Source organism: Bison bison, unplaced genomic scaffold (assembly GCF_000754665.1).
Source record: "Bison bison bison isolate TAMUID 2011002044 unplaced genomic scaffold, Bison_UMD1.0 scf7180017864519, whole genome shotgun sequence".
In the NCBI taxonomy this organism is placed as follows: Eukaryota; Metazoa; Chordata; class Mammalia; order Artiodactyla; family Bovidae; genus Bison; species Bison bison.
The window spans coordinates 9,163,711-9,191,617 of NW_011495072.1; the positions used below are offsets into that span (position 1 = coordinate 9,163,711).

General features: G+C 41.3%; 2 protein-coding genes across 2 annotated transcripts in view; one reads left to right on the forward strand and one right to left on the reverse strand.

Annotated features, from left to right (window-relative positions):
* Nucleotides 1-14,691, reverse strand: part of ATP5F1 (ATP synthase, H+ transporting, mitochondrial Fo complex, subunit B1) — a 17,037-nt gene extending 2,346 nt beyond the window's left edge. The window contains exons 1-6 of the mRNA XM_010830836.1: nucleotides 14,557-14,691; nucleotides 14,341-14,377; nucleotides 7,649-7,794; nucleotides 4,652-4,815; nucleotides 4,182-4,307; nucleotides 580-759 (exon numbers count right to left, since the gene is read on the reverse strand). Of these exons, the coding sequence (XP_010829138.1) occupies nucleotides 580-759; nucleotides 4,182-4,307; nucleotides 4,652-4,815; nucleotides 7,649-7,794; nucleotides 14,341-14,377; nucleotides 14,557-14,596 (693 nt within the window). The 5' untranslated portion in view covers nucleotides 14,597-14,691. The remainder of the gene's footprint in view (nucleotides 1-579; nucleotides 760-4,181; nucleotides 4,308-4,651; nucleotides 4,816-7,648; nucleotides 7,795-14,340; nucleotides 14,378-14,556) is intronic.
* WDR77 (WD repeat domain 77) lies at nucleotides 14,599-27,529 on the forward strand. Its single transcript, XM_010830835.1, has 10 exons — nucleotides 14,599-15,063; nucleotides 15,314-15,499; nucleotides 17,553-17,694; nucleotides 18,210-18,259; nucleotides 20,461-20,531; nucleotides 20,660-20,714; nucleotides 21,172-21,243; nucleotides 21,816-21,924; nucleotides 22,468-22,536; nucleotides 23,089-27,529. Exons 1-10 carry the CDS (start codon nucleotides 14,949-14,951, stop codon nucleotides 23,246-23,248), a joined length of 1,029 nt encoding a protein of 342 aa, XP_010829137.1. The 5' UTR covers nucleotides 14,599-14,948; the 3' UTR covers nucleotides 23,249-27,529.
* Nucleotides 27,530-27,907: the final 378 nt, after the last annotated feature.

Genomic DNA, 27,907 nt, shown 5'->3' on the forward strand with positions numbered 1-27,907 from the left:
AGGAGATCCAACCAGTCCATTCTGAAGGAGATCAGCCCTGGGATTTCTTTGGAAGGAATGATGCTAAAGCTGAAACTCCAGTACTTTGGCCATCTCACTGGAAAAGACTGATGCTGGGAGGGATTGGGGGCAGGAGGAGAAAGGGACGACAGAGGATGAGATGGCTGGATGGTATCACCGACTCGATGGATGTGAGTCTGAGTGAACTCCGGGAGTTGGTGACGGACAGGGAGGCCTGGCGTGCTGTGATTCATGGGGTCGCAAAGAGTCGGACATGACTGAGCGATTGAACTGAACTGATGTTGGTTAATGTTTCCCAGATGATGGAACCTGAACATAAGTGGGCCATAACAAGTGTTCTCAATGATCTTTCCACTATGAGTGAGAATTCTTTGGTAACCAAACTCTGAGGAAGGAGGAAACCTACCATGGCAGTTGTGCAGCACTTTCTAGGTTACCACTAACCAGAAAAACGAACCAGGGCTATCCCATTATTGCTAGGCTAAAGACTCCCTGCCAGCTATCCCTATACTATCAGAGTTATCAGTACAACTCCAGAAGCTTTGAAACATCATGTACCTGCTGTGCAGAGATGCTCTGCACCACACGCTTCTCCACCCAGTTTATCATGTGCTCTTGTTCCTTCTGACGCATCATATTCTGCACAGAGATGTGATAGTCCAGGCGATTCTTTACCTCCCTGTATACTCTATGCAGCCGTTCCCGGTAAGTAACCTCCAAGGCCATAGCAATGTTATTCTGAAGCAAAATTAAGAAGTGATGAAAAATTGCTTGCACAAAGGATTACTTCCATTCTGAGGATTCTGCCTCTTAGAACAGCTACCACTTAACTGTATTTTATGCAAAGTTCATTTGTTTAATATGAACAGGTAATACATCTATCGGGTTAAAAGAAAATCTAACAGCATATAGTAAAAATATATTTAAAAGTATATACAGTAAAAAATTAAGCCCTCTCCAGCCCCCTCATAGGCTATCATCTTCCTATATTTCTTGTATTTTCTCCCAGAAATACTTAATAAACAAACATACATATATGTACACACATAAACATCACTTTTACTGGTTATGGCATATAGACCCATCTCAGTTTTAAAACTTATATTGGATTCTACTATTTTTGTGTCTCACAACACATAATTTATTTAACTAAGCTCTATTAACAGATTAGGTTGCTTCTAATTCTTTCAACTACATATTGCAGTTTACATCTTTGCATTTATGTCTGAATATCTGCTGGGTTAAATAATAGCTAACATCTGTTGAGTATCTACTATCTTCTAAACACTGTGTCAATTCAATTAAATCTTAAAATCACACCATAGGATAGTTACTATATTCATTTTACAGTGAGGAAAACTGAGGCAGAAACCAAGGAATCTGTCTAACGTTACAGGGTCATTGAATTATGAAGCCAAGGCCTGAATATGAGGGGTCAGGCTACAAAACCCATGCTCTTAAAGATCCATTTTAAATTGTGATTAACATTGTCAAATTCTACAGAAAAGTTGTACTGCTCCATTCTTTCATCAGCAACACAAACAGCCTGATCAACAGTGTTTATAAAACCTTTACTTTCTGCTATTCTGATAGGCAGAAAAAAATGATCAATTTTAATTGTTGTTATATAAGGAGAAAATTTACATACTTAGAAGTCATTTACATTTACTTATATCTTTATAAATTGTTCATGTCCTATGCCTAGTTTTCTACTGGAATGTTGGTCTATCCTAAGGTAACTACCCTTTTGTATTACATGGAATGCAAGTGTCCTTTTATCTCTAACTTTGGTTTATGGTAATTTCTACATGCAGAATTTAAATTTTTAAAAATGAGATTAACTTAACAATTTTTCCTCCTATAGTTTCCTGGGTTTTTGAAAACTGAGGTATAATTGATATACAATATTATATTAATTTCAGGTACACAAACACAATGATTTGGTATTTGTATATATTGTGAAAGGATCACCAGAATGAGTTTAGTTAACATCCATCACTACCCAAGTTTCTGGATTTTGTTGTCTTATTGGAAACATCTTGTCTTTCCAAAGGTATTGTATTGTTTTTCATGTTGTCTTTTTCTTAAGGTTTCATTTCTAGTTTTTATTCCTCTTATTTCTTTTTCTTCTCTAATATTAGCTACTGTATCCAGAATAATAATCAATAAAGCGACAGGGATATTGTCATTTTCTAGCCTGTAATGACAATCTTTATACATCTCCCTGTTAAGTATAAAGGTTTGAGATATTAAGCTCAAGTAGGCCCTATCTTCTTTCTCCTCAAATCTCAAATACTGCCTTGACTACTTTCCTGTTCAGCAAATGACCTAACTTCCTATTTCACTGAGAAAAAGGAAACAAAGAACTTCACAAGCTTGTACTACTCTATCAGCTAATCTACCTCAACCCATACATACTTTGCCTTCCTTTAACTATGGAACTGCTGATGCTCCTGAAGCCAACCCTTCCACCTGCGTACGCCAAGCCCTCTAGCCCTACCGAAGGACACTGCTCTAGCAAATTCCTCCCTATGCATACCCCTTTCTTGCATCAAATTTTCTCTCTACTAATTTCTATCAGATCCTAACATGTAATTATACTTTCTATCGTTTAAAAAATCTTTTGGTTACTAAATCCTCTCCTCCGAGCTACTAATTTCTTTGCCCAACAATATTCTAACTCCTTCACAATTCTGACAGTGATTTACACCCAGACTCCTATTCTCCTCTTCCATTTTTTTCCTTTAATTTATTCCAACCACTTCACTAAAACAGCCCTTAACCAAGGTCTCCAACCTTCATACTGCTAAATCCGATGCCAAATTCTTAGGCCCTTTATTACTTGACCATTAAGCAGGGCAACTACAAATTAATCCTTGTTTCCACCAGTTATTTTCCTTCTTGTTCTGGTCTTACAGCTGTTAAGTGCCACTTGTAAGCTCATGATTTCCAAATTCTCCCCGGTGATTCCAGACTCTTGTATCTAATAACTCTTATTTGGCTAATTCACAGGCATTTCAAACCAACACACGCAAGACTGAAGGCTATTTACAACAAGGCCATCAGAGTGACTCTTTAAAACATCAGTGAGATCATATCACTCCTCTGCCTAAAAGATTCAATGACTTTCTCTCATCCTAAGTACAAGTCAAAGTTCTCACAGAAGCCTATGAGACTTCATATGATCCAGCCCTTGGCCACTCTCTGCCTTGCTTCCTCTTACCTTCATCCTCACCCATTCTACTTCAGCTACGTTGGCCTTCTTACTTTCCTTTGTCTATATCAAGTAAGCTTCCAGGGTTAGGGCCCTTGTGATTGTTCTTCCCTCTGTCTGCAATACTATTTCCTCAGACATCAGGTTCAAATATCACATCAGAAGCTTTTCTAAACTGCTGAACAAAACAGTTAACTCCCTCCTTCTAAAATTTCTTTTCCTTTAACATAAGTTCATTATTCTACAGGTACTTCACACAAGTTGACATTCATATCTGCTTATTATTATTTTTTTCTTTTCCTTCTCTCAACCCTTGGCTAAATAGGCACCAAGAAAGCAGACTTGGTTTTGTTCTCTGCTGTAATCCTAGCACCCTGCCTTGACCAGTGTCCACACTTAAAATATATCTATTAAGTATTTCATGAATAAATAAAAATTTTAATCACTATCATTTGATTCTTACAAAAAGCTACATCTTCAAAAGCCAGGTTTTGTGTGACATGTTAGTTATGATGCAGGAAGAATTCTCCGGCTGTAACCTATGCATGAAGAGATTTCTGAGGATTTCAAACATAATGTGCCAAGTATCTTTAGGGATCCTATTTTAAGACTTTCTTATAACATGCATGTTTGAAATGCATAGCATGTATTTTACCTACTGTATTTTACAGTGAATGTCATTTTTAAACTGGCTTTCTGTGTGGATTTAAAAATATGTTCTTTTATACTTTTTATTCTCTCTAGTTTTAGAGTAATAATTCTAATTATTTATCCACTTGAGGAGTCGTAGATATCTAAATAGCTTTAACAGTCAATCCCCACCCAAATACTCCTTTTTCCAAGTAAAATATGCTCAAACTATACAACCTTCATATGATTGTAAATTTTTGTTTTAAATATACACAAATGAGTAATTTCACTCCTCTGAGAAAGTTCTGAAACCTACCCTTTGAACATCAAAAAGGTAATGGCGCTTTTGAACCAGTGCCTGCTGTGACTTCTCCATATCAATAGCATCCTGGATTTGTTTGATGGACGCCTGTTTCACCTCTTCCAGTTGGGCAATTTTTTGCTGCAATTATGATATTTACAACAAAGATCAGTGAAGGTATCTAGGGTAATAAAAAGATTCACTTTATACTTCTTCACATGTGAAAATACCCACACACAAGAACTGCACAAATACTTAACAAGAGTTGCTCACAGTGGCTATGCAGTATCTTGCTGAAAGAACAAAACAACGGAAAAGCTGGAGAAAGTCTGATAGTTTTAAAAAATTTATCTCAAATTAGTAATTAACATTTATATTGAAATCATTATAATTAGATTCATTTTTATATCCTTTGTTCCTATCACTTGATATCTTTGATGTTTCTAGTACTGTCTAAAACAGGAAATAAGATTTATGGGTCTTACCTCATTGAGTTTATCAGCAAATTCCCCAACAGAAGCACCATATTTTTTAACTATATAGACAAGGAACCCTATTGTTGATATGGCAGAGAAGGTCTCTGGAGTTATCACGTATATTTCTTTGGAGAATAAATATAAGATAAGCCCAGTTCCAAGCACATAGGGTCCTAAAAGGAAGAAAAAGTTATTTTATGATAGATACGCTATAATTTTTTTTCCTATTTTATTCTTTTTTAAAACTTTTTATTTTGTATTGGGGTATAGGAAGAAGCACAAGCTGGAATCAAGATTGCTGGGAGAAATATCAATACCCTCAGATATGCAGATAACACCATCCTTATGGCAGAAAGTGAAGAGGAACTAAAAAGCCTCTTGATGAAAGTGAAAGGAGAGTGAAAAAGTTGGCTTAAACTTAGCTCAACATTCAGAAAACTAAGATCATGGCATCTGGTCCCATCACTTCATGGGAAATGGATGGGGAAACAGTGGAAACAGTGTCAGACTTTATTTTTTTGGGCTCCAAAATCACTGCAGATGGTGACTGAAGCCATGAAATTAAAAGACGCTTACTCCTTGGAAGAAAAGTTATGACCAACCTAGATAGCATATTGAAAAGCAGAGATATTACTTTGCCAACAAAGGTCCATCTAGTCAAGGCTATGGTTTTTCCAGTGGTCATGTATGGATGAGAGTTGGACTGTGAAGAAAACTGAGTGCTGAAGAATTGACGCTTTTGAACTGTGGTGCTGGAGAAGACTCTTGAGAGTCCCTTGGACTGCAAGGAGATCCAACCAGTTCATTCTAAAGGAGATCAGTCCTGGGTGTTCATTGGAAGGCCTGATGCTAAAGCTGAAACTCCAGTACTTTGGCCACCTCATGCGAAGAGTTGACTCACTGGAAAAGACTCTGATGCTGGGAGGGATTGGGGGCAGGAGGAGAAGGGGACGACAGAGGATGAGATGGCTGGATGGCATCACTGACTCAATGGACATGAGTTTGAGTGAACTCCAGGAGCTGGTGATGGACAGGGAGGCCTTGGGTGCTGCGCTTCATGGGGTCGCAAAGAGTTGGACACGACTGAGAGACTGAACTGAACTGATTGTCAATTTACAACAGTGTAATAGTTTCAAGTGAACAGAGAAGGGAATAGGCCATATATATACATGTATCCAGTTAAGCAAAGTTAATAATGATTTTAAATAATCAGATTCAAAGATCAAAGCCTATATGAGAACCAGTAAGGTACAACTGAAAGGACGATAATCTGGACTTAGGGAAATCTGACTTTGCAATTTAGCAACGCTGGACAATACAGAAGATCTCTGAGCTTAGTTTCCTGAACTGTCAAGTGGGAATAGTACCTTCTTCACAGAATTGATGTAACTGAAAAACAATGTATACAGTGTCTAGTACAACTGCTTAACAAATGGGAAGTAGTTTATAAAAATGTCAAGTTACTTTGAGAATAATTTGTGTAGCAAAATACACTATTTATTAAGTGGGGGACACTGGTCAGAATAAAATTTATCCACTCTTGCCGATTTACTCAATGTGAATCTGACACTGGTAATAAACAATTAAAACAAAAGAGACACAATTATAAAGCAACATATAAGTAAAAGACCTAAGTAACAGGACTTTCACTTCCTGTAGTACCTTATTATAAGGCTTCTATTATGGCCATCTTTTTCTTTAACCAGGTCATGAATTCTGAAAGGATACAAACCATCATGTACCTTTTAGGATTTTCCTCTGTAACTCACAAGATGCTATGCAGGATTTAAGACAGGTCTTTAGGGGAAGCAGTTTACAGTGTTTCTATGCAATACAAGTACCAAAGGATGTTAGGACATACTATAAGAATAAAAGGGTTACATTCTCAAATGTGTTTTACCCAGTTTCCCACACAAAGTTTACACAGTTCACTTAAAAAAAAACACCTGCCTTCAGTGTATACATTTTAAATGTGAATTTATTAAAAAAAAAAAAAAAAGGCCTATCACATGTAGCATTTTTATCACCTATGGAGATCTGATGTTTCTCACAATTTTAATTATGGAAAAGCTATTTTAGGTCATTCCTTGGAGAGATTAAAAAAAAAGTCTTTGATATCCAGTGTTTCACAGTCATAGCTATATTTGGATACAGCAAGAGAAGCAGCGTGTATAATAAAAGTACACTAAACTTAACTGGAGGACCCATGTTTAAGTACTACTCAGTCACTAAAGAGAGAATAAACCTCAGCAAGTTGTCTTCTAGTTCTTCTGGGTAATAAAAATGTCTTCATAGAACTGTTTTACGGATTAAATAAAGTGAAAGCATATGGCGTTACAAAAATGAAAGATTTCAGGACAGTTTAGACCTTTTTAAAAGGAAAAAACTGCTAAGTCCGGTCCAGTTCTTTTTTCATAATCACACACACAATTATACATACAGTACATAGTCTCTATTGCCTTACCTGGCTTTATTTTTATCCATAGTTCTTTCCATCTGAAATGTATATTTTATGGTTATTCTTTTTTTGGGGGGGGGGACACTCCACATGGCTTGAGGGATCTTAGTTGTCCAATCAGGGATTGAAACTGGGCCCCTGCTGTGAAAGCACGAGTTCTAACCACCGGATTGCCAAAAATTCCCCAGTTACTCTCATTTCTTTATTGTCTATCCTACAAAAGAATGTTCCATGATGGCAGGCACTTTAGTTCACCACTGTATGCCTAGAACAGTGCCTAGGATAGGGCAGGCATTCAATAAATTTGGTGTATCAACAAATAGAGACAATGCTATAAAATCAAGTTAAAATCCCCAACAAAATTACTCCAAAGACAAGTTAAAGCAATCAAATCAATTGTTACACTGAATCACTCCCACACTCTACTTTTGAAAACAGCTGACTTGATTTTTCTGGTGTATGTGGAAAAGGTAAGAAGCCACTAAAATTCTAGATTAACATAAACCAGAGCATCCAAACATACTATCAAACACTGGGCAAATGCTCACCTGTTACACCAGTTTTAGGATAAAGGAACTGGAAGAATTCCTCAGGGATCAGCCCAAAACGAACTTTTCCTCCATGTTCAGGAAGAGGTGGTACAGGAGCAAGACTTGGGTGCCCTGTGTGAAAGATCCTCGTTGCCTGCAATACCCTATAGGTAGGAATTATACAAGTTTAAAGCTTATTCTTTAAAGAGAACACAACATATGAACAATTGTAGAAAGAATGGATAGGGATGAGGATTAAGGTAGTTTCCCACTGTCCTGATGGAGAGAGAACAAACCAAGAACAGGAAGGCCAGGGTCCAATAATTAGCTGTGACAAGGGGAAACAACTTACTTAAAGCTTTATGTAATCTTCTACCTAATACTAGAATTCCTCTGTTAAATCTCATAGATAATCTGTCTAGCACCTTACACATCTATTACCAGCATTAAAATATGTAAGAACACAGACTCTGCAGCCAGGCTATTTGGGTTCAAATTCTAATTTACACTTTTGTAATCTGTGATTTCTCTAAGTAAAGTAAAACAAAGAATATGACCTTAGAAGGTTGTTGTGAGGATTAACTGAGTTAAAAAAGTAAAGTATATTGAATGGTGCTCAGCATATGTTAAGTTTTATGTAAATGGATAGTTATTACATAGCTACCGTGTTGTGAGCTCCCTGATGGCAAGAACTTTGACCATTCTGAATATTCTGTGACGGGGTGCTAAACAACCACTAAGTGAAACAGGCTTTTGCAGTGTTGGATATCTCTATGTTCATCCTTTGAACTGCTACGTACATCCTTAAAACTTCTATTGATTAGTTCTAATTTTATTCATTTATTTTGTAAGATAACACCCATGTATCTGGGTTAAATAAACATCTCAGTTCCTTCACAAACCTGATTGTCCATTACAAGCAGCAATCTGATTTTGTTTAAAAAAATGAAGTATACAGAACTGAACATGATACTCTAAGTACAGCTTGACCAATCCATTCATTCTACAAACACATACTGAGAACTTGCTATTGCTATTATTGGGTTTTAACTACTGTACTGTTATCATGAATTTGCCAACTATTCCGGTCTTAAAGTAACTTAAGATTAACAGTTATAGCATACTGGTGTCTTATTAAGATTCTGATGAAATAATATCCTCCAGTCTTTTCATATCTGCTGTCAAGTTTAGTCTCTTTCAGATTATCAGTATGATTTTGTTCCTCACCTCCCCATTCTATCTCTTGACTCCTTGCAATGTAAGAGTTTATATTATTTCACTGACTATGGTTCATTGCTTGTCTTCCAAATATTATTGCTGCTTCCTAATGTATTATGAGCTACCATACTGACTTTTGGAATCCTAGAGTCATGCTCGAGATTCTTAGGAAAATCAGGGTTTCTCAACCTCAGCATTATCAACATTTTGGACAACTGACAATTCTTTGCGTGGAGAGCTGTTCTGTGCACTGTAATTAGCAGCATCCTTTATATGCCAGGTGCCAGTAGCATCCTTCCTCCTACCCAGTGCTGACAACCAAACACATCCCTAGACACTGTCACAAGTCCCCTGGAGAACAAAACTGCCCCTGGCTGAGTACAGATTTAAATCACAGCACTAAAGAACTTGCTTTATTGTGAATTTTACCTTTTATCATTAAAATATTCATCTTTTGTTTCATTTAAAAATAAATAATTTTTTTAAAAAAGAACTTGCTTTCAATTCAGTTCAGTTCAGTTGCTCAGTCATGTCCGACTCTTTGCGACCCCATGAACCACAAAACATCAGGTCTCCCTGTCCATCACCAGCTCCTGGAGTCTATCCAAACCCATGTCCATCGAGTCGGTGATACCATCCAAACATCTCATCCTCTGTCGTCCCCTTCTCCTCCTGCTCTCAATCATTCCCAGCATCAGGGTCTTTTCAAATGAGTCAGCTCTTTGCATCAGATGGCCAAAGTACCGGAGCTTCAACTTCAACATTAGTCCTTCCATTGAACACCCAGGACTGATCTCTTTTAGGATGGACTGGTTGGATCTCCTTGCAGTCCAAGGGACTCTCAAGAGTCTTCTCCATCACCACAGTTCAAAAGCATCAATTCTTCGGTGCTCAGCTTTCTTTATAGTTCAACTCTCACATCCATACATGACCACTGGAAAAACCATAGCCTTGACTAGACGGACCTTTGTTGGCAAAGTAATGTCTCTGCTTTTTAATATGCTGTCTAGGTTAGTTATAACTTTTCTTCCAAGGAGTAAGCGTCTTTTAATTTCATGGCTGCAATCACCATCTGCAGTGATTTTGGAGCCCCAAAAAATAAAGTCTGACACTGTTTCCACAGTTTCCCCATCTATCTCCCATGAAGTGATGGGACCAGATGCCATGATCTTCGTTTTCTGAATGTTGAGCTTTAAGCCAAGTTTTTCACTGTCCTCTTTCACTTTCATCAAGAGGCTCTTTAGTTCTTCTTCACTTTCTGCCATAAGGGTGGTGTCATCTGCATATCTGAGGTTATTGATATTTCTCCTGGCAATCTTGATTCCAGCTTGTGCTTCTTCCAGCCCAGCGTTTCTCATGATGTACTCTGCATAGAAGTTAAATAAGCAGGGTGACAATATACAGCCTTGATGTACTCCTTTTCCTGTTTGGAACCAGTCTGTTGTTCCATGTCCAGTTCTAACTGTTGCTTCCTGACCTGCATACAGGTTTCTCAAGAGGCAGGTCAGGTGGTCTGGTATGCCCATCTCTTTCAGAATTTTCCACAGTTTATTGTGATCCACACAGTCAAAGGCTTTAGTCAATAAAGCAGAAACAGATGTTTTTCTGGAACTCTCTTGCTTTTTTGATGATCCACCAATGTTGGCAATTTGATCTCTGGTTCCTCTGCCTTTTCTAAATCCAGCTTGAACATCTGGAAGTTCATGGTTCATGTATTGTTAAAGCCTGGCTTGGAGAATTTTGAGCATTACTTTACTAGCATGTGAGATGAGTGCAATTGTGTGGTAGTTTGAGTGTCTTTGGCATTGCCTTTCTTTGGGACTGGAATGAAAATTGACCTTTTCCAGTCCTGTGGCCACTGCTGAGTATTCCAAATTTGCTGGCATATTGAGTGCAGCACTTTCACAGCGTCATCTTTCAGGATTGGAAATAGCTCAACTGGAATTCCATCATCTCCAGTAGCTTTGTTCATAGTGATGCTTCCTAAGGCCCACTTGACTTCACAATAGTTGGACACAAATCCTCTCCCTAACTGGCTGCCTTAGTTCAAGCCCTCAGCTACTCTTGCCTAAGAAAGCTAACAATCAAAACCTGGTCTCTTGGCTTCTCTTCAAATACCCCTTCAACCCAGTCCCTCACTGTTGCTTTTAAAGTTTTTAAAATACAAATGTGACTTTAAAACTCTCCAACAGGCTCTCTTCTGGCCACAGTAAACAAAGTACTTAATACAGTATACATGATTCAGCACCTGTTAAGTTTTATAGCCTCCTCTTCCTTCATTCTCCTACTTTCCAGCCATATGCAACTACTTACAGCTTTCCCACATGTTCAACCTGGTTTTAGAAAAGGAACAAAGATCAAACTGCCAACATCTGCTGGATCGTTGAAAAAGCAAGAGAGTTCTGTTTTATTGACTATGCCAAAGCCTTTGACTGTGTGGATCACCACAAACTGTGGAAAATTTTGAAGGAGATGGGAATACCAGATCATCTGATCTGCCTCTTGAGAAATCTGTATGCAGGTCAGGAAGCAACAGTTAGAACTGGACATGGAACAACAGACTGGTTCCAAATAGGAAAAGGAGTAAGTCAAGGCTGTATATTGTCACCCTGCTTATTTAACTTCTATGCAGAGTACATTATTTGAAACACTGGGCTGGATAAAGCACAAGCTGGACTCAAGATTGCCAGGAGAAATATCAATAACCTCAGATATGCAGATGACACCACATTTATGGCAGAAAGTGAAGAAGAACTAAAGAGCCTCTTGATGAAAGTGAAAGAGGAGAGTGAAAAAGTTGGCTTAAAGCTCAACATTCAGAAGGCTGAGATCATGACATCTGGTCCCATCACTTCACTGCAAATAGATGGGGAAACATTGGCTGACTTTATTTTCTGGGCTCCAAAATCACGCAGATGGTGATTGTAGCCATGAAATTAAAAGATGCTTGCTCCTTGGAAGAAAAGTTATGATCAACCTAGACAGCATATTAAAAAGCAGAGACATTACTTTGCCAACAAAGGTCCATCTAGTCAAGGTTATGGTTTTTCCAGTGGTCATGTAGGGATGTGAGAGTTGGACTATAAAGAAAGCTGAGCGCCAAAGAATTGATGCTTTTAAACTGTGGTGTTGGAGAAGACTCTTGAGAGTCCCTTGGACTGCATGGAGATCCAACCACTCCATCCTAAAGGAAATCAGTCCTGAATATTCAATGGAAGGATTGATGTTGAAGCTGAAACTCCTATACTTTGGCCACCTGATGCAAAGAACTGACTCATTTAAAGACCATGATGCTGGGAAAGATTGAGGGCAGAAGGGAATGACAGAGAACAAGATGGTTGGATGGCACCACTGACTCGAGACATGAGTTTGAGTAAACTCTGGGAGTTGGTGATGGACAGGGAGTCCTGGCGTGCTGCAGTCCATGGCAAAGAGTCGGACATGACTAAGCAACTGAACTGAACTGACAGCTTTCTTTGGTGGCTCAGATGGTAATGAATCTGCCTGCAGTGCAGGAGACCTAGGTGTGATCCCTGGGTCAGGAAGGTCCCCTGAAGGAGGGAACAGCAACCAACTCCAGTATTCTTGCCTGGACAATCCCACGGACAGAGCCTGGTGTGCTACAGTCCATGGGGTTGCAGAGTCAGACACGACTGAAGAGACTTAACGTGCACAGTTTTCAAAATAAAAAAGACTGCCTGATGCTGCTTCTACTTGGTATGCCTTTCCCTTAAGGATTGCCAAGACCCACCAGCCTTTAGAATATCTCAAATATATCCTTTACAAAGGCTTCTCCAACTGTGGGCCAACATTTATTCATTCAACAAAACACTTACAGACTCTCTACTTATGTTAGGCACCAACAGTATAACAATAAGCAAAGTCTCAGCCTTAGACATTCTAGTGGGGGTTTGGAGTGTGAGAATGTATATACACACACACACACAATTTCAGACAACTGTAAATTGCATGTAAATTAGGAAGGGAAAGGGCTAAGGAGCAATGGGTCGTGGGGAGAGAGGCTTTTTTGGGAGAGATTAGGTGACATCTGAGCTAATGACCGGGAAAAGAGAGATCAGCAAGGATAAAGATCCTGAGGCAACAATAAGCTTGGCAGTTTTTGGAAGAATGGCAAGAACATCAGTATGGCTGAGAATGAGCTAAAAACAGAAGGTAAGAAGACAAATCAAGAGGTAGGATAGGGTCAACTCATGTTGAACCTTCTGGGTTATTTTAAGTTTGGATTTTATTTCAAGTGGGACAGGCAGCTCTGGAGGGTCTTGCAAGGGAAGGGTGGGGAAAGGACATAATCCCTGTGACTCCTGTGAGAATGGCCTGCAATGGGAAAAGAATATAAATTCAAGGAGACTAGATAGGAGACAACTGAAATAGCTTAGGTGAAATGTAATGGTGGTTCATACTCCAGTAGTAGTGGTAGTGAAAGAATGGTCAGAGTCTGGATATAAGAAGAAAGAAGTGCCTTATGAATGCATTAGAGAAATGTGAATGAGAAAAAAAGGATGTTCCTCACATCTTATACATGTATTTATTACCTATGCTACAAAGAGTTGTTTGTCTGTATGGAATCTTTCTTCTTTGAAATGTTGGAAGCAACCAATGAGTCTTACTTTATTTAACTACAGATAAACCTAAACCACCTTTTCAAGACACAGGACTGTTATCAAATTTTGCAAGATTTAGGATGAAGTCCGGAAGTAAAAAGAAATTACAAAGAAAACTGACACGTTTTATGACATAATATTAGTAACAGGTTCTAACATTAAGCACATAATAAGCACATATTATGTACCAAGCACTGTTTTTAGAGTTCCCAGGAACGTCCCTTAATTCTCATAATCCATAACGTACTATTATATCTATTTTGCCTATGGAGAAATTAAGGTCCCACAGCTTGTTAAGTAGAGGAGCCAAGTTTACTCTCAGCTTCGGAGTCCTCATTGTAAACTACTCCATAGCTATCTCCTCTGCTATGTGAAGGTAGGTACTTATCCATACTCATTTATTTATCTTTGGTTACGGAGGTGCAAGATAAATATTTGCTGAAACACTGAATAATTTCTCTGATATGACAGTAAAATTTGGAATCTGGGAGACAGATTAAAAACTACACGTTTCATTTTTTTATTTAACAAAACTTGCCCTTGGGTATGCAATCTAGTAACCCCGATACAGGCTGCGGCAGCTCTGTCTAGCTGAAGGTCACAAGGGAGAGGGGCGGGGCTTAGGAGACACCAAAAGCAGTTTCTAAACAGTTTAGTTAGAACACATTACTTTTTCTCTTAACCTCTACTATTAGATGATACAATGGTGTTTCAGGCAGTTACAGGATCACACGTAAACGAGACGTTAAGCGTTCCAATATAACCAAAACAATGGTAATTACTGGCCTAAAGCTAAAGGCAGATTAACCCAGAAGTGAAATGAGGTGATAAAGCAAGGACCAAAGGAGATATTACATCCCTCACACTTACCCTGGACCGAGGAGGGCTGCGTTCTTCAGAGAGGGGGCTACAAAATTACAAAGCGTAGGTTAGCAAGGTCACGATGAAATCTGGTTTGTCTCTTCCTCGGCCCCAAGTCTCACTGCGCTTTTCTTCACGCCCTTTCCTCCCACCCGCTCCAAGCAACCACAGACGCCTCGTTTTACGATCACTCTGCTATCCAGGACCAGGGTGTGTACCTCTCACCTGCTGCGGCGGCGGCAGAAAGTACCACCCGGGACAGCATTGTCAGGTAGCGTTCACACAGCAATCTTCCCGCCCCAGTGACCCCGACAGAAGAATCTGTCAGGGACAGAAGCAAGATGGACGCTCAGAAGTCTCGCGAGAAGAGAACTTCGTGCCCTTTCCGTCGACTTCCGGTCTTTTCTACCCCCTCGCGATAAGAAGCAGAGAGCCGGTTGCGGGAGGGTGCTGGCGGGAAAGCCGGCTGGGCTCTTAGAAGCAGATCTCGCGAGATGTAGGGAGGCTGTAGCTTGTCTAGAGGGGCGGAGGCCCGAGAGGAACCACGTGGGGACTCCTGGAGCTGAATCTCAGGCGGGCATCCAATTTGGGTCTAGATTGAAGTTGGAACCGTGGAGATGCGGAAGGAAACACCGCCTCCCCTAGTGCCCCCGGCAGCCCGGGAGTGGAACCTTCCCCCTAATGCTCCCGCCTGTATGGAGCGGCAATTGGAGGCTGCGCGGTACCGGTCTGGTGAGCCTGGGTCCTAGGCCGGGGAGTTTCCTTACCCCGCCCCGAAGTGCCCCTTCCCGGGAATAAACCTTCCAGCCCGCATCTCGATTCCCCGCTTGCCAACCTGACCCCTGCTTCGCTTCGCTGAGCTCACCCCAACCGTGCCCCGCGTTCCCGGGCTCGGGTCCAGATCCAGTTAGCGGGCTGCTGGGCTGTTACCAGGGAAACGAGCCTCTCCACTCCTCATGCTGACATCTGGTATCTCCTTTAGATGGGGCGCTCCTGCTCGGGGCTTCTAGCCTGAGTGGCCGCTGCTGGGCTGGCTCTCTCTGGCTTTTCAAGGACCCTTGTGCCGCCCCCAACGAAGGTTTCTGCTCTGCTGGAGTCCAGACGGAGGCCGGAGTGGCTGACCTCACTTGGGTAGGGGACCGAGGTATCCTAGTGGCTTCTGATTCAGGTGAGTCACTTGCTCCTCAGCTGTACAGGTGGAATGGAGGCTTGGGGTATAGGTCGGGCTGGACTCAACTTTTAATGTCCCATACTCGGTGGAGGAATTCCAGATGAGCTGCTTCAGATCCTAAAAGATGATGTAGTTAAAGTGCTGCACTCAATATGCTGGCAAATTTGGAAAACTCAGCAGTGGCCACAGGACTGAAAAGGTCAATTTTCATTCCAGTCCCAAAGAAGGGCAATGCCAAAGAATGTTCAGATTCACACGATTGCACTCATTTCACATGCTGGCAAGGTAATGCTCAAAATCCTTCAAGCTAGGCTTCAACAGTATGTGAACTGAGAACTTCCAGACGTTCAAGCTGGATCTAGAAAAGACAGAGGAACCAGAGATCAAATTGTCAACATCTGCTGGATCATAGAAAAAGCTAGAGAATTTCAGAAGAACATCTACTGCTTCATTGACTATGCTAATGCCTTTGACTATGTGGATCACAGTAAACTGGAAAATTCTAAAGAGATGGGAATACCAGACCATTTTACGTGATAAACCTGTATACAGATCAAGAAGCGACAGTTAGAACTGGATGTGGAAAATTAGAACTGGACAGGTTCCAAATTGGGAAAGGAGTATGTCAAGGCTGTTTATTGTTACCCTGCTTATTTAACTTATATGCAGAGTACATCATGGGAAATACCAGGCTGGATGAAGCACAAACTGGAATCAGGATTGCCAGGAGAGATATCAATAACCTCAGATACACAGATGACACCACTCTTATGGCAGAAAGTGAAGAGTAACTAAAGAGCCTCTTGATGAAGGTGAAAGAGGAGAGTAAAAAAGCTGGCTTAAAATTCAACATTCAGAAAACGAAGATCATGGCATCCAGTCCCATCACTTCATGGCAAATAGATGGGGAAACAGTGAAAACAGTGGCAGACTTTATTTTCTTGGGCTCCAAAATCACTGTGGATGGTGCCTGCAGCCATGAAATTAAAAGACGCTTGCTCCTTGGAAGAAAAGCTACAATAAACCTAGACAGAGTATTAAAAAGCAGAGATATCACTTTGCCCACAAAGGTCCAATATAGTCAAAACGATGTTTTTTTCTAGTCATGTATGGATGTGAGGGTTGAACCGTAAAGCAGGCTGAGCACCAAAGAATTAATCTTTAGTAACTGCAGTGCTGGAGAAGACTTTTGAGAGATCAAACCAGTTAATGCAAAAGGAAATCAACCCTGAATATTCTTTGGAAGTGCTAATGCTGAAGCTGAAGCTCCAGTACATTGGCCAACTGATGCAAAGAGCCAACTCATTGGAAAAGACCCAGATGCTGGGAAAAACTGAAGGCAGGAGGAAAAGGGGACAACAGAAGATTAGATGGTTGGATGGCATCACTTACTCATCAATGGACATGAGTTTGAACAAACTCAAGGAGTTAGTGAAGGACAGGGAAGCCTGGTATGCTGTAGCCCTTGGGGTCACAGAGAGTTCGATGTGACTTAGAGACTGAACGGTAGCAACAACATACTTTGTGCTTGGGGGAGCTTGAAGGTTTTGGTCCCAAAGGAGAATAACTGTGTGGGTAGGATATACCTGTCCCAAGATTCTAAATTGGTGGAAATTTTAGCAAAATTCATAACAAAATTAAGACATGAATGAAACTGTTTTTCTCTGTATCCACCCAAGATCAAGAATGATGTTGATCTTAAAGATGATGCTGAAACCAATCTATGCTCTTTCCATCTCTTCCCAGTTTCTTACATGTCTTTATTCTGCTTTCTTTGTTTTGAATGTCAGACTTAGTGGACAAACCAGTGGAGGGTTTCATGTTTTAAAAAAAAAGAATAGAGGTGTTGGCAGGTATTGCATGGAAGGATAAAGGTGGGACAATTAATGTCCAAATAACTGGGACTATTTAATCATACTAAACTGTCTGCTATCCATATCATTATGGAGATGTCATCCTTGTCTTTCGAGAACTTAGCATCCTAGAAGTGAAATGCTGTCTTGATGTAACCCCAGCTTGTTTCCTTCACCGTCTTCCCCACCCTCAATAGGTGCTGTTGAATTGTGGGAGCTGGATGAGAATGAGACGCTTATTGTCAGCAAGTTCTGCAAGTATGAGCATGATGACATCGTGTCTACAGTCAGTGTCCTGAGCTCTGGCACACATGCTGTCAGTGGTAGCAAAGACTTCTGGTGGGTCCCCGCTCTCATTGCTCCTGTTTCTGGGCCTTCTTTGGGTGTCTTAGATGTCACATTAGCCTCATTAAGTAATGTTTTGGGCTCATTATAAGAACCCAGTGACTAATTACGGCATACCTATAAGGTTTCTTGGACTTCCCTGGTGGCTCAGATGGTAAAGCATCTTGTTTACAATGCGGGAGACCTGGGTTCAATCCCTGGGTCGGGAAGATCCTCTGGAGAAGGAAATGACACCCCACTCCAGTACTCTTGCCTGGAAAATCCCATGGACGGAGGAGTGTGGTGGGCTACAGTCCATGGGGTCTCAGAGTCGGACATGACTGAGCAACTTCACTTTCACTTTCATAAGGTTTCTTATAAGGTTTTCTTAGAGATTTTGCAGTCCATTGTAAAAGTAGACTGTACCAGAAGTCCAGTAGATGACAAAGATGTAGGAATATACATTTGAATACATGTTTTTATATATATAGTGTAGGTCAAATTAAGTCTCTGTTTCCTTTGCTTCTTAGCATCAAGGTTTGGGACCTTGCTCAGCAGATGGTTCTGAATTCATACCGAGGTGAGTGCATCTTCTTTCCTTTTTAGTTCCTGTTGTAGCTATTTTGTTTTTATTCTCTCCTTTGTGCTCTTTGAGCTTTCCTTGGATGTCAGTGACACCAATTCTTTGCTCTCCTGCCTGGTAGTTTTCTTCCAAAACTATGGTCAAGTCCCAGTGTTGACTCTAGCTCTTAATCTCCCTATATCTTTTTAATTGACAGGCTCATCACCTTCTTGATCACCTGAGGCTCAAACTCCCAGTCCTCTTCCACTCCTCCTTTTTCCATCTATCAGTTGGTCCCCAAGTTCTTTGGAATTTTTTTCCGTTTGGTCAGTGACCTTCCTTTTCATTTCTTATGCTCCCATTTACATTCAGTCTTTAGCTCACCTAGACCGTGGCACTCATTTCATCTCTTGACCCGTCATCTTTGGTCTTTCATTGGTTTCTTGTGGCTTGCAGGTTAATACCTCAGGTTCACGTCATGGCATTCAAGCCTTTTTACTGTCATTCCTCCTTCAAGCATATCGTGCTATCTAAACAGTACATCTCAGGCATTCTTCAAGTATAAACTCTGATACTCATGAATCTTGAACTTTTTGATTATTCCCCTCCATAAAAATCTCATTTTTAGAAGATGAGAGCCATCATTTTCTATTAACTTTCCCCTTTTTGCTCACTTTCATTAACAGCACTAGCAGTTAACTTTGTTTGGGGAGCCATTCTTCATGAAGATACCAGATCTTAATGAAGATAACGTATAGGGCATTAATGTATGTGTGACTGAAAGATGTAGATATAGGTGATAACTGGTTCCCTCACTGCCTATCTCTGCCAATTTTAACTGCAAAGTGTATGATTCAGATACGTGCAAAGCAAAACCACAGACTTACACGTCTCCTGGAGTTTCAGATAGTTAGACAATAATGTTAAAATGCCAGTGTTCAAAGTCTACTATATTAGCCTTTTGTTTCCTAGACATATGATATGTTTTTCTGGCTAATGCTAAATAAACACTTGCCCCTTTCAGCCTTTTTCATTAGTTCTTTTTTTTTTTTTAATTTAAATTTAAAAAAATTGAAGTATAGTTGGTTTACAGTGTTGTGACAGTTCTTTGTCTTTATTCGTATTCCCCCCACTGATTTCAAATTCCCTAAAGGCAGAGGCCTCACGTAGTTTTTCATCTTTCATCCTCCACCATGGTGCTGCCCCAAAGCTTTCTTTCAAGTGAGCAGTATGTTCTTGTTCATAATGTTGGCTTTTCGTGGATTCTATGGAAGGTGGCTTGAACCCACCTTTCTATCTCAAGGCAGAGCCACATCTATCTTAGAGTATGGTTAAATCACTTCGGAGAAGGTGGTTTCCACAGCCTGTAATTAACATTTAGAGTGACCTTTAACATTTTTAGCGTGCAGCCCTAAAAGAATTGTGAAAAACTGTACCCTTTCACATGTTTTTAAATTAGTACCTAAATACTTGTGTTCGTGGTGTGGCCAAGAAAGGTCAGCCTCCTTCACAGAATTTTACCCAGATGCTCTTTCTTTTGTTCTTTGGCTCTTACAAAAACCCTCTTTTGTTTTATGTAGGTTTTTATGCTCTGAACATCACACCATGGTAAAGTTTGGGGTGGAGGAGAGGTGTGTGTTTCTTCTACACATGGGAGAAGGATGACTGTGAGAGTAGAGGTCTGCAGTGCTGGCAGACCACAGGCAGCTTCTTAGTTTGGTGTGGAGAGAAAACACTGGAGAAATGCCCTTAAAACTCCCGAGTGTCCAGGACTCCCTTGGAAGTCTTTGTATGCTACCTGGAGGCATGTGTGCTTGTGCTGTTTAGGCTGTCTTTATTGTAAATCCCTCCACCAATCGGACTCAGCCTTTATCATTCATGTCTTTCAGTTCCGTTCTGTTCAGTCGCTCAGTCATGTCCGACGCTGTGACCCCATGATAGTCAGGCTCCCCTGTCTATCATGAACTCCTGGAGCTTACTCAAACTCGTGTCTGTAGCCGTTCATTTTCCTGCAAGTCTACTGAGGTTTTATAATGCTATCAACATTTCCTCTTAGGTTTTGTCTCATCCAGACTCTCACGGAATTTGTTCATTTGCATCATAAGACTAGCTAGGACTAGTTCTTACAGCCTCCCTCCTACCCCTTCATAGTATCTGGGCTTCGTGATAAGATTGCTTTCATTTCCTCTGTCATACTTCTTGTTCCCTCTCCTCTACAGCTCACTCTGGGCAGGTCACCTGTGTTGCTGCCTCTCCCCACAAGGATTCTGTGTTTCTTTCATGCGGTGAGGTAAGATATAGCTGCTTTTCCCCACCCTTGACCACACCCAAACCCTTTAGTCCTAAGTCTAGCACGGACGGCTTCTGGCCAGCAGCTGTTTTTGGATTGTGAAGCCCTTTTTCTATTCCTTCTTCTAGGACAATAGAATTTTACTGTGGGATACCCGCTGTCCAAAGCCAGCATCACAGATGGGTGAGTCTGAGAGCTGGTGGTGGGATGATGGTACTAGGAACCCACCTGGAAGAGACTTTCCTTGGCCAGAGTCAAAGGCAAAGCTACCAGATGTCCAATCACTGACATGAATGATCTAATTGCTTTCTTTCCCACTGAGGTTCATATTGTGCAGTGGGTCCCAAGAGGAGGGGCTAATTCCTGAGGGTGGGGGTAATTGATATTTCCTGGATGGGCAAATAAAGGGGCCAGAGTTGTCAACTTCATGCTTTATGTTGAAACTTGCCTGTGACTCAGGTCTGGAAAGAGCAGGAGGCTGATAGGTTGTGAGGATCAAGAGTGAGGATGGGACTGCCTTAGCAGAACTTGGGAAACTGAATAAAGGTGCTCCTGGGATTTAGAGTGACTTCACCACCAAAGCTTCTTCTCAAAGCTGAGGTCAGAGTTTTGTTCCAGACCCTTCTTCTCTCCTTCACAGGCTGCAGTGCCTCTGGCTACCTTCCTACCTCCCTGACTTGGCATCCTCAGCAGAGTGAAGTCTTTGTCTTTGGTAAGGCAGCATGTCCAACTGTGTGTTGACTCTGGGAAGGGGAGAATAAGCAAGAAAGCTCACTCCATAGTACACGAGGCTCTGGCTGCTCAGTCTGTCAGCACACTTGAGCACTCAGTGAATTATGCTAATGGGGGTGTGCGAAGGTAGGATGATCCAAAACTAGTTTTAGTTTAGCTTTAAAGAACATGATAATTTTTATTCTAGAAGATTTGATTCCTGATTGTTTGGTGTGGCTCTTATATTCATGGCTAGAAGTCAGTGGGCCACAAAGCAGGAGGATTGTTACATAGGGAATCCTATTGCATAGTAGGCAATAGTTGTGCTAACTTGGTGATCTGGCTGTGTATACTGTGATGTAGTTTGTGGTTAACACAACAGTTATCTCATCCAATAGTTTTAATTTCCACAAGCCTCAAATGACTAATTATTCCTACTTTATCAAGGAGGAAATGAATGCTCAGAACAGTTAACTTTTTCAAGATTGAAGAACCAGCATTCAAATATAGATCTGGCTGAGTCCAAAGCCCATTCTCTTAACCCCCTTGACATACTCCCTCTTCTTCCTTCAGGTGATGAGAATGGGACTGTCTCCCTTGTGGACACCAAGAGTGCGGGCTGTGCCCTCAGCTCTGTTGTGCACTCCCAGTGTGTCACTGGGCTGGTGTTCTCCCCACACAGGTACTGCTCTTTTTCATCAAGGGCCTGGGAGATAAGAAAGGGAAGAGTGCGGGAGAATACTTGTGTTGGCATAGCATTAGCTGATTGGGTGGTTCCTTAAAACAGACACTGTTTTAGCTAAAGACCTTAATTAGTAAAAGATCTCTTAAGACTGTAGTCCGTTTTTTGGGTTGTATGATCTCTGACTGCAAATGGCTAAAACATGGTCTTGTTCCTGCTCAACACCCCAAATGACTTATACTATGGGCTTCTTGGGCTGTGTGGTTGGAAAGCCTGTGTTTCTGGGTTATTGCTGAAGCTACAGGGAGGGACCAGATGGGATGGTTAGTTGCAGGGATGGCTCTCTGCCCTAGCTTTGCTCCACTTTCCTCATCTTCCCTTGGAACTTGTACTGTAGACTTGAGTGGTAGTCAGGCTTTAAACCAAAGTGGGGATCAAGCTACCTTCTCTGGTCACTTTAGAGAGGGGTTTGGGGACTGCCCAGTCAAATTTTGTCCTGATACCTATGGACTGATCTTTCGCAACCTTCTCCTTCTCTCCTAGTGCTCCCTTCCTGGCCTCTGTCAGTGAGGACTGCTCACTTGCTGTGCTGGACTCAGGCCTTTCCGAGGTGTAAGTGTGACACGGACCCTATGATCAGGAGTCATGGAGGGACCAGCAGATGGCTGGGTCTTTTTACCCTTTGGAAAAGCACGTTGTCTCTTTTCAGGGAGACTTGGTGATGGAAGCAGGCTAGCTGTTGACTGTCTCCCTGTTCCAGGGACTGACTCCCAAGCTCTGTGCCTGGTAGAGGAATGTGGTGTTAGGTGGGAGTCCTGAGCCTGGCATTCCAGCGATCTCTCAGAAAGGAACACTGTGTGCTTTTTGCACAAAGTACCACGTGTAGGAATGCAGCCTGCTATAGGATAAATGACCCCAGACCCAAGATCTGAGGGTACTGCCTTCTTTGCCACAAGATGCTGTCTGACCCTGACTCACATCATACCCTTGCTCTAGCTTTCATTTCTTCTATGAAAATAGGATTGGATTGGATGATGGAGTCTTCTTTGTGTGGCTACACTGCTAGCCTGATGACTAGGTCATATATGGTGAAGTGGAGTGTCTTTCCATTTCTTTTTTCTTCTGTCTCTTACCACGCCCCCACTTTTCTTTGTTCTCTTGTAGGTTTAGAAGCCGAGCCCACAGAGACTTTGTGAGAGATGCTACTTGGTCTCCACTCAATCACTCCCTTCTTACCACAGTGGGCTGGGACCATCAGGTCATCCACCATATCCTGCCCACAGAACCTCTCCCAGAGCCTGGACCTAAGAGTGCTGCCGAGTAGATTGGATTTCAGACAAGAAGTGAATCCCCTATGAGTATCCACGCCCTTTGCCCCTGCCCTCTCAATTTATGAGACAACAGAGGAGCCTTATGCAGTATGTTGGTACACGACATCTGTGCAGTTAAAAGGCGCCGTGTCTCAGCCTGGGGGAGGCTGGATCCTGGGGTCCTGTAGTCAGGGAAGAAAAATTCCCTTGAACATGGATGTATATGTGTGTCTGATTGTGTGTGTAGATACGTAGTCTTTGTAGGTGGGGGGAGGGAGAAAAATATCCATCCTGTGTCTTTCCCAGAGCCCAATCCTCCCCATGCCCTAAAAATTAGCAAGGAATTTTTATGCTTCCCACTGTAGCTGTGCATTAGGAATTGGCCATGTCTGAGGTACGGGATGTGGGCATTCCTGGATTCTTGGAAACTGCTCATAGAGATAGGAGCAACTTTATTTTTTTATAGAGCTTAATTCAGCTTTATCATGAGCAGTACTTCCATTTACATCCAGTCCAGCCCACTTTAAGGAAGAGCCAGGACACTCACTGCAGTTTTATGCATCTCCTTGTTATTAAACCGAGCCAGAAGTCCAGTTTCTGGCTGAATGAGAAGTTTGGCTGGTACCTGTGTAATGGCCCCTCACTACCGCCACCCGTGTGGAGTTGTGTTGATGAGGACGGATGTATTTCTGTCATAGATGCCATAGAAGAGGTTCAGGATGGAGAGCTTAAAAACATTTCAGTTAAAAACTGACATAGACCTACATAGGAATGTTTGCCACCTTCCCACCTGAAAACAGCCTGGGGCCTGACCTCTTTTGCCTCTGGGTCCCTATCTCTGGACATAGGAAACCTGATGCTATTTTGGGGGACTCTGAAGAGTTTAAATACAGCATCAGAGAGAGAAGTACCGGTCAGTGAAATAAAAAGTTGATTCATCGTTGGCTTGTCTTTTGAAGCATGTGTGTTATGTGCAGTTAGACATGTCACTTACGTGAGTCATCAAGGTATCTATCTTAGAGCCTGTTACTTGTTCGTGTGCTTCCCCAGCCCCCCAGAATAGCTAGTTGAAACTTAAGGTAAATATTTGTTTACTGGATTGATGGCTGCTGCCACTTAAAAGTTATGGATCAATTACTGATTGTATTGAAACTAAATTAAATCAATTATGTACTTTTGTGCTTTGCAAGTTTTGTTTAGCTAAAATCTCATGAAACTGGGGTAGTTTCATGGGCGAAGTATTTGTAAGTAAAGCTGCTGTGTTTCACCCTTGCTAAGCGTGAGCTCTGGTCTCACAATTACCCTCAAGTAAAAACATGGGACTTTGTTATCAGATGGTCTACCTATTGGGTTTGGGGAGAGGTGAGAATGAAGCCTTCACTGTTCTTCCATGTGACTTTAGAGAGGTAATAGGGTGTGTTGATAGAAACTCTTTAAGTTCTTCCTGGAGATAAAAGCTTAAAATGTGTTATCTCTTAGAGAGAATGAGGTAGGTAGGAATTAAATTTGCATAGGCCTGTTCCTCATGGACTTCGAATAGTGGAGAGAAAACTCAGTGAAAGAGATAATCCAGGGAAATGAATGTATTGTGTCAAGATGGTTAAAATGACACCAAAGGAGAAAACCTAGAGTTTGAAGAACCACTTTACTTCATGTAAAAAATATTAGGATTCAGATAAACCTGTGCTGATGAGAATAATTCCATCCACGATCATCACCAAGACATTTGCAAATGTAATCAAAGTCATGTTAGAAATGATCATCACAGTTTTGGTTGACTGTGTCTACTATGGTGAGAAAAAAGATTGTTCAAGATAGAAGGTGACCTCAGAATAATCAGAAATGTACTATCACATGTGGGGTTATTCACTAGTCTTTTACTTGAGAATAGTTTCAGTAGCAGGAGCACAGGTTTGCTGATAACAGGTGGAAATAGGCTCATTTTGTTTTGTGTAAAACCATACAAGCATCTATTTTGTGTTTAATTTCACTGGTTCACATGTCTGAACACCTGCAGTAAATCTGTCTCCGTTTTCATTGTCCTCACTCAAGTCCACTAACCTGGCTGACCATATACCACTGCTGATTTCTAGTGCTCAGAACAACAGACACACGTTGGTTCAAGTACTGTTTCAGGTAGCTCCAGACATCAGGTTCATTCTCCAGGATCTGTCCTGCCCCACAAGACAGTGGGAGGCTTGTCTTTAATTATTAGCTCTGTAGGCATTACCTGCTGGTTCACAGTCTCACTGAGGCAGCAGAATCACCCAGGCTCTGACTGGGCTTCCAGTCATATGTCCTCTGGACAGTGTGGTAGGGCACAAGATTGGGAGAGCGAGAGTGGGAAGGTGTATATAGCTATTTTCCACTCACTCAGTTACAGAGGGCTTCAAAACTTCCTTGCCACATCTAGGCCTAAAAATGGGTTCTGAGTTTTTAAAAGGCAGATTTGTGGCATTTGGACAGCATAAACAGTATTTCTGTGGTTGCTTGACTTGCATCTACAAACTAAAAGAATAGGAAAAGAAAAAGAAAAGCTAATTCCAAACTCTTATGTAAGCATTTCTTTCAGTAAGATATACACCAAATATTTGTACTCAGTCTAGGGAAGTTTTAGGGCATCTAAGGAGAGCCAACATAGTGTGAAAAGCTGAAAGAATTCACATCAAATTGCTGTTTATACATCTGGGTCACACTGAACTTTAGAACCACTTGTGCAGGGAACTGATTTTGTTCCCCAAAAGGGTAAGGAAGCTCTAATCTGATTTTTGAGGTGAGTAAAGTTTCTGACGAGCATCAGCAGTCTATATAGTTTGATTTTGGAAGAGTAAGCAGACCAGTTTTGAACCCCAACGTTTCCTAACTGAGTTCTCTATCACATAGCTGCGGAATTTTTCATCTTCATTATGTGGTTATAGGACTTGTACTATCCAGAGAGTGAAGGAGGTGCAAAGATAAGGACAGGTAATGTTAACTCATTTTAAGTTACAGAGGCATTTAAGGTACAATTGCTGATCCTAAAATCTGTATCATCTGGAGTAAGGTTTACTGTAGTCCTCAACGTATTCTGAAAACTCTGCTTGTCTTGTAAATGATGTTCTGCTGCTTCAGTATATAATAGATCATCAAAATTTGAAAGGTCAGTAATAAAGGGCTTCACCTCCAAACATCCTTTTAACTTTCTGGTGCGAGCTCAGTTGGCACTGCTGGGTGAGAGTTCCTTCAGTGAATGTAGACGTATCATTATCACTGTAATGTTGGGTATCAGATGCTGGTATGCTTCACTTTGGGATGAACCACACATTATCTGCATTAAGAGCTTCAGTTTCAAGGTAAAATTTTCCATTCCAATAGTAACCCTTATTTGGGATCTTAGGTGAAAGGAGTGAAGCTTGTTAGAATCAGAAAACGTGCTTTATGTGTACAAGCTAAATCTGCTTTAAGCTCTGCAGATTTTTAACAAGCAACTTGTGTCTCTCAGAAGCCCTCTGATTAGGTCAGAAACTGCTTGATGTTTAGTCCCCTGACCATTATCCAATGTCAGTTGCTTGGCAGAGTTTGCATTAATGCCACCCTTGACTTTGGCATCTAGAGACCAATCTCTTGTGCCCAGTGCCAACCCTGGGCCCCTGTTTCAGACTCCACTTGGCAAGATAAATGTGTGCCTTTTTGTTTTCTCTCAGTTTTTTAAACTAAGTATATAATTCATTGGCATTAAGTTCATTTATGTTGTGCAACCACCATCCCTCATCCCAAATTAAAACTTTGTATCCATTAAACAACTCTTCTCCCAGACCTTGGCAACCACGCTTCTACTTTCCTGTCCATGAATTTGACTGTTCTAGGTACTTCATATAAGTGGAATTATACAGTGTTTTTCCTATGTGTCTTATCATTTGATTTGCTAAGGTGTTGCCTTGCTCCTCAAAATGTCCGTGGATCAAGTTTCTGTTGGCATCATCAGAAACTTGTTAGAAGGACCAAACATTCAGACCACCGAAATCAGAATTTATATTTTCACAACTTCCCCAGTGACTCCTGCATGTTAAAGTTGGAGAAGGACCAACTTTGATTATGATCCACTGAGAATTTTAGATGGTCAGGAACCAGGCAGGGAAGTCACCAGCGATACATGAGAGAACAGTTTGGTGTGTCAAGCTTTTGGGCATTGTGATGTGTGATAGTGAGCAAGACAGACATGGTCAGCCCAGCCTCCAGCAGCTAAGTCTAGAGAGAAAGAGACATGATGGAATTAGTGTTTTAGTGTTAGCCAAAAGAAAAAAAAAAAAAAAAAATGAAGACTGCCGGAAAACAGAGATTGTAGCCAGTCATGAAGAAGTGGTAAATCTTCCCAGATGAAGTGACATTTGGATTGAGTCCTAAAGGTTGAATGTGGAGTTGCTGTTGCTTGGGGCTGGGGAAGAGTTCCGGATATGTGAGTCTTGCTGTGGAAGGAGCTTGGAGTTCCCTAGAGAAGGAGGTATTGCAACTAGGGTTAAATGGAGGTGGAGGGTGCAGGATAAAAGATGAGGCTAGTTGCCACTGGATGGTGGGTGCTGTGAGCCATGCTGAGGATCTCAAAGCAGTAACACGGTGGAAGTGCTTTTGAAATGGATTCCATTGCTGTGCTTTGTGGAGGGGAGACTATGGAACCTTAAAGGTGATGAGGTTTT

What these genes read in the sequence shown, in the direction of transcription:
- WDR77 (XM_010830835.1), top strand. Translation starts at nt 14,949, where the DNA reads ATGCGGAAGGAAACACCGCCTCCCCTAGTGCCCCCGGCAGCCCGGGAG. An exon ending in AAAGCCAGCATCACAGATGG is followed by an intron (nt 20,715 to 21,171) that starts GTGAGTCTGAGA and finishes TCTCCTTCACAG; the next exon opens with GCTGCAGTGCCTCTGGCTAC. An exon ending in GACTCAGGCCTTTCCGAGGT is followed by an intron (nt 22,537 to 23,088) that starts GTAAGTGTGACA and finishes GTTCTCTTGTAG; the next exon opens with GTTTAGAAGCCGAGCCCACA.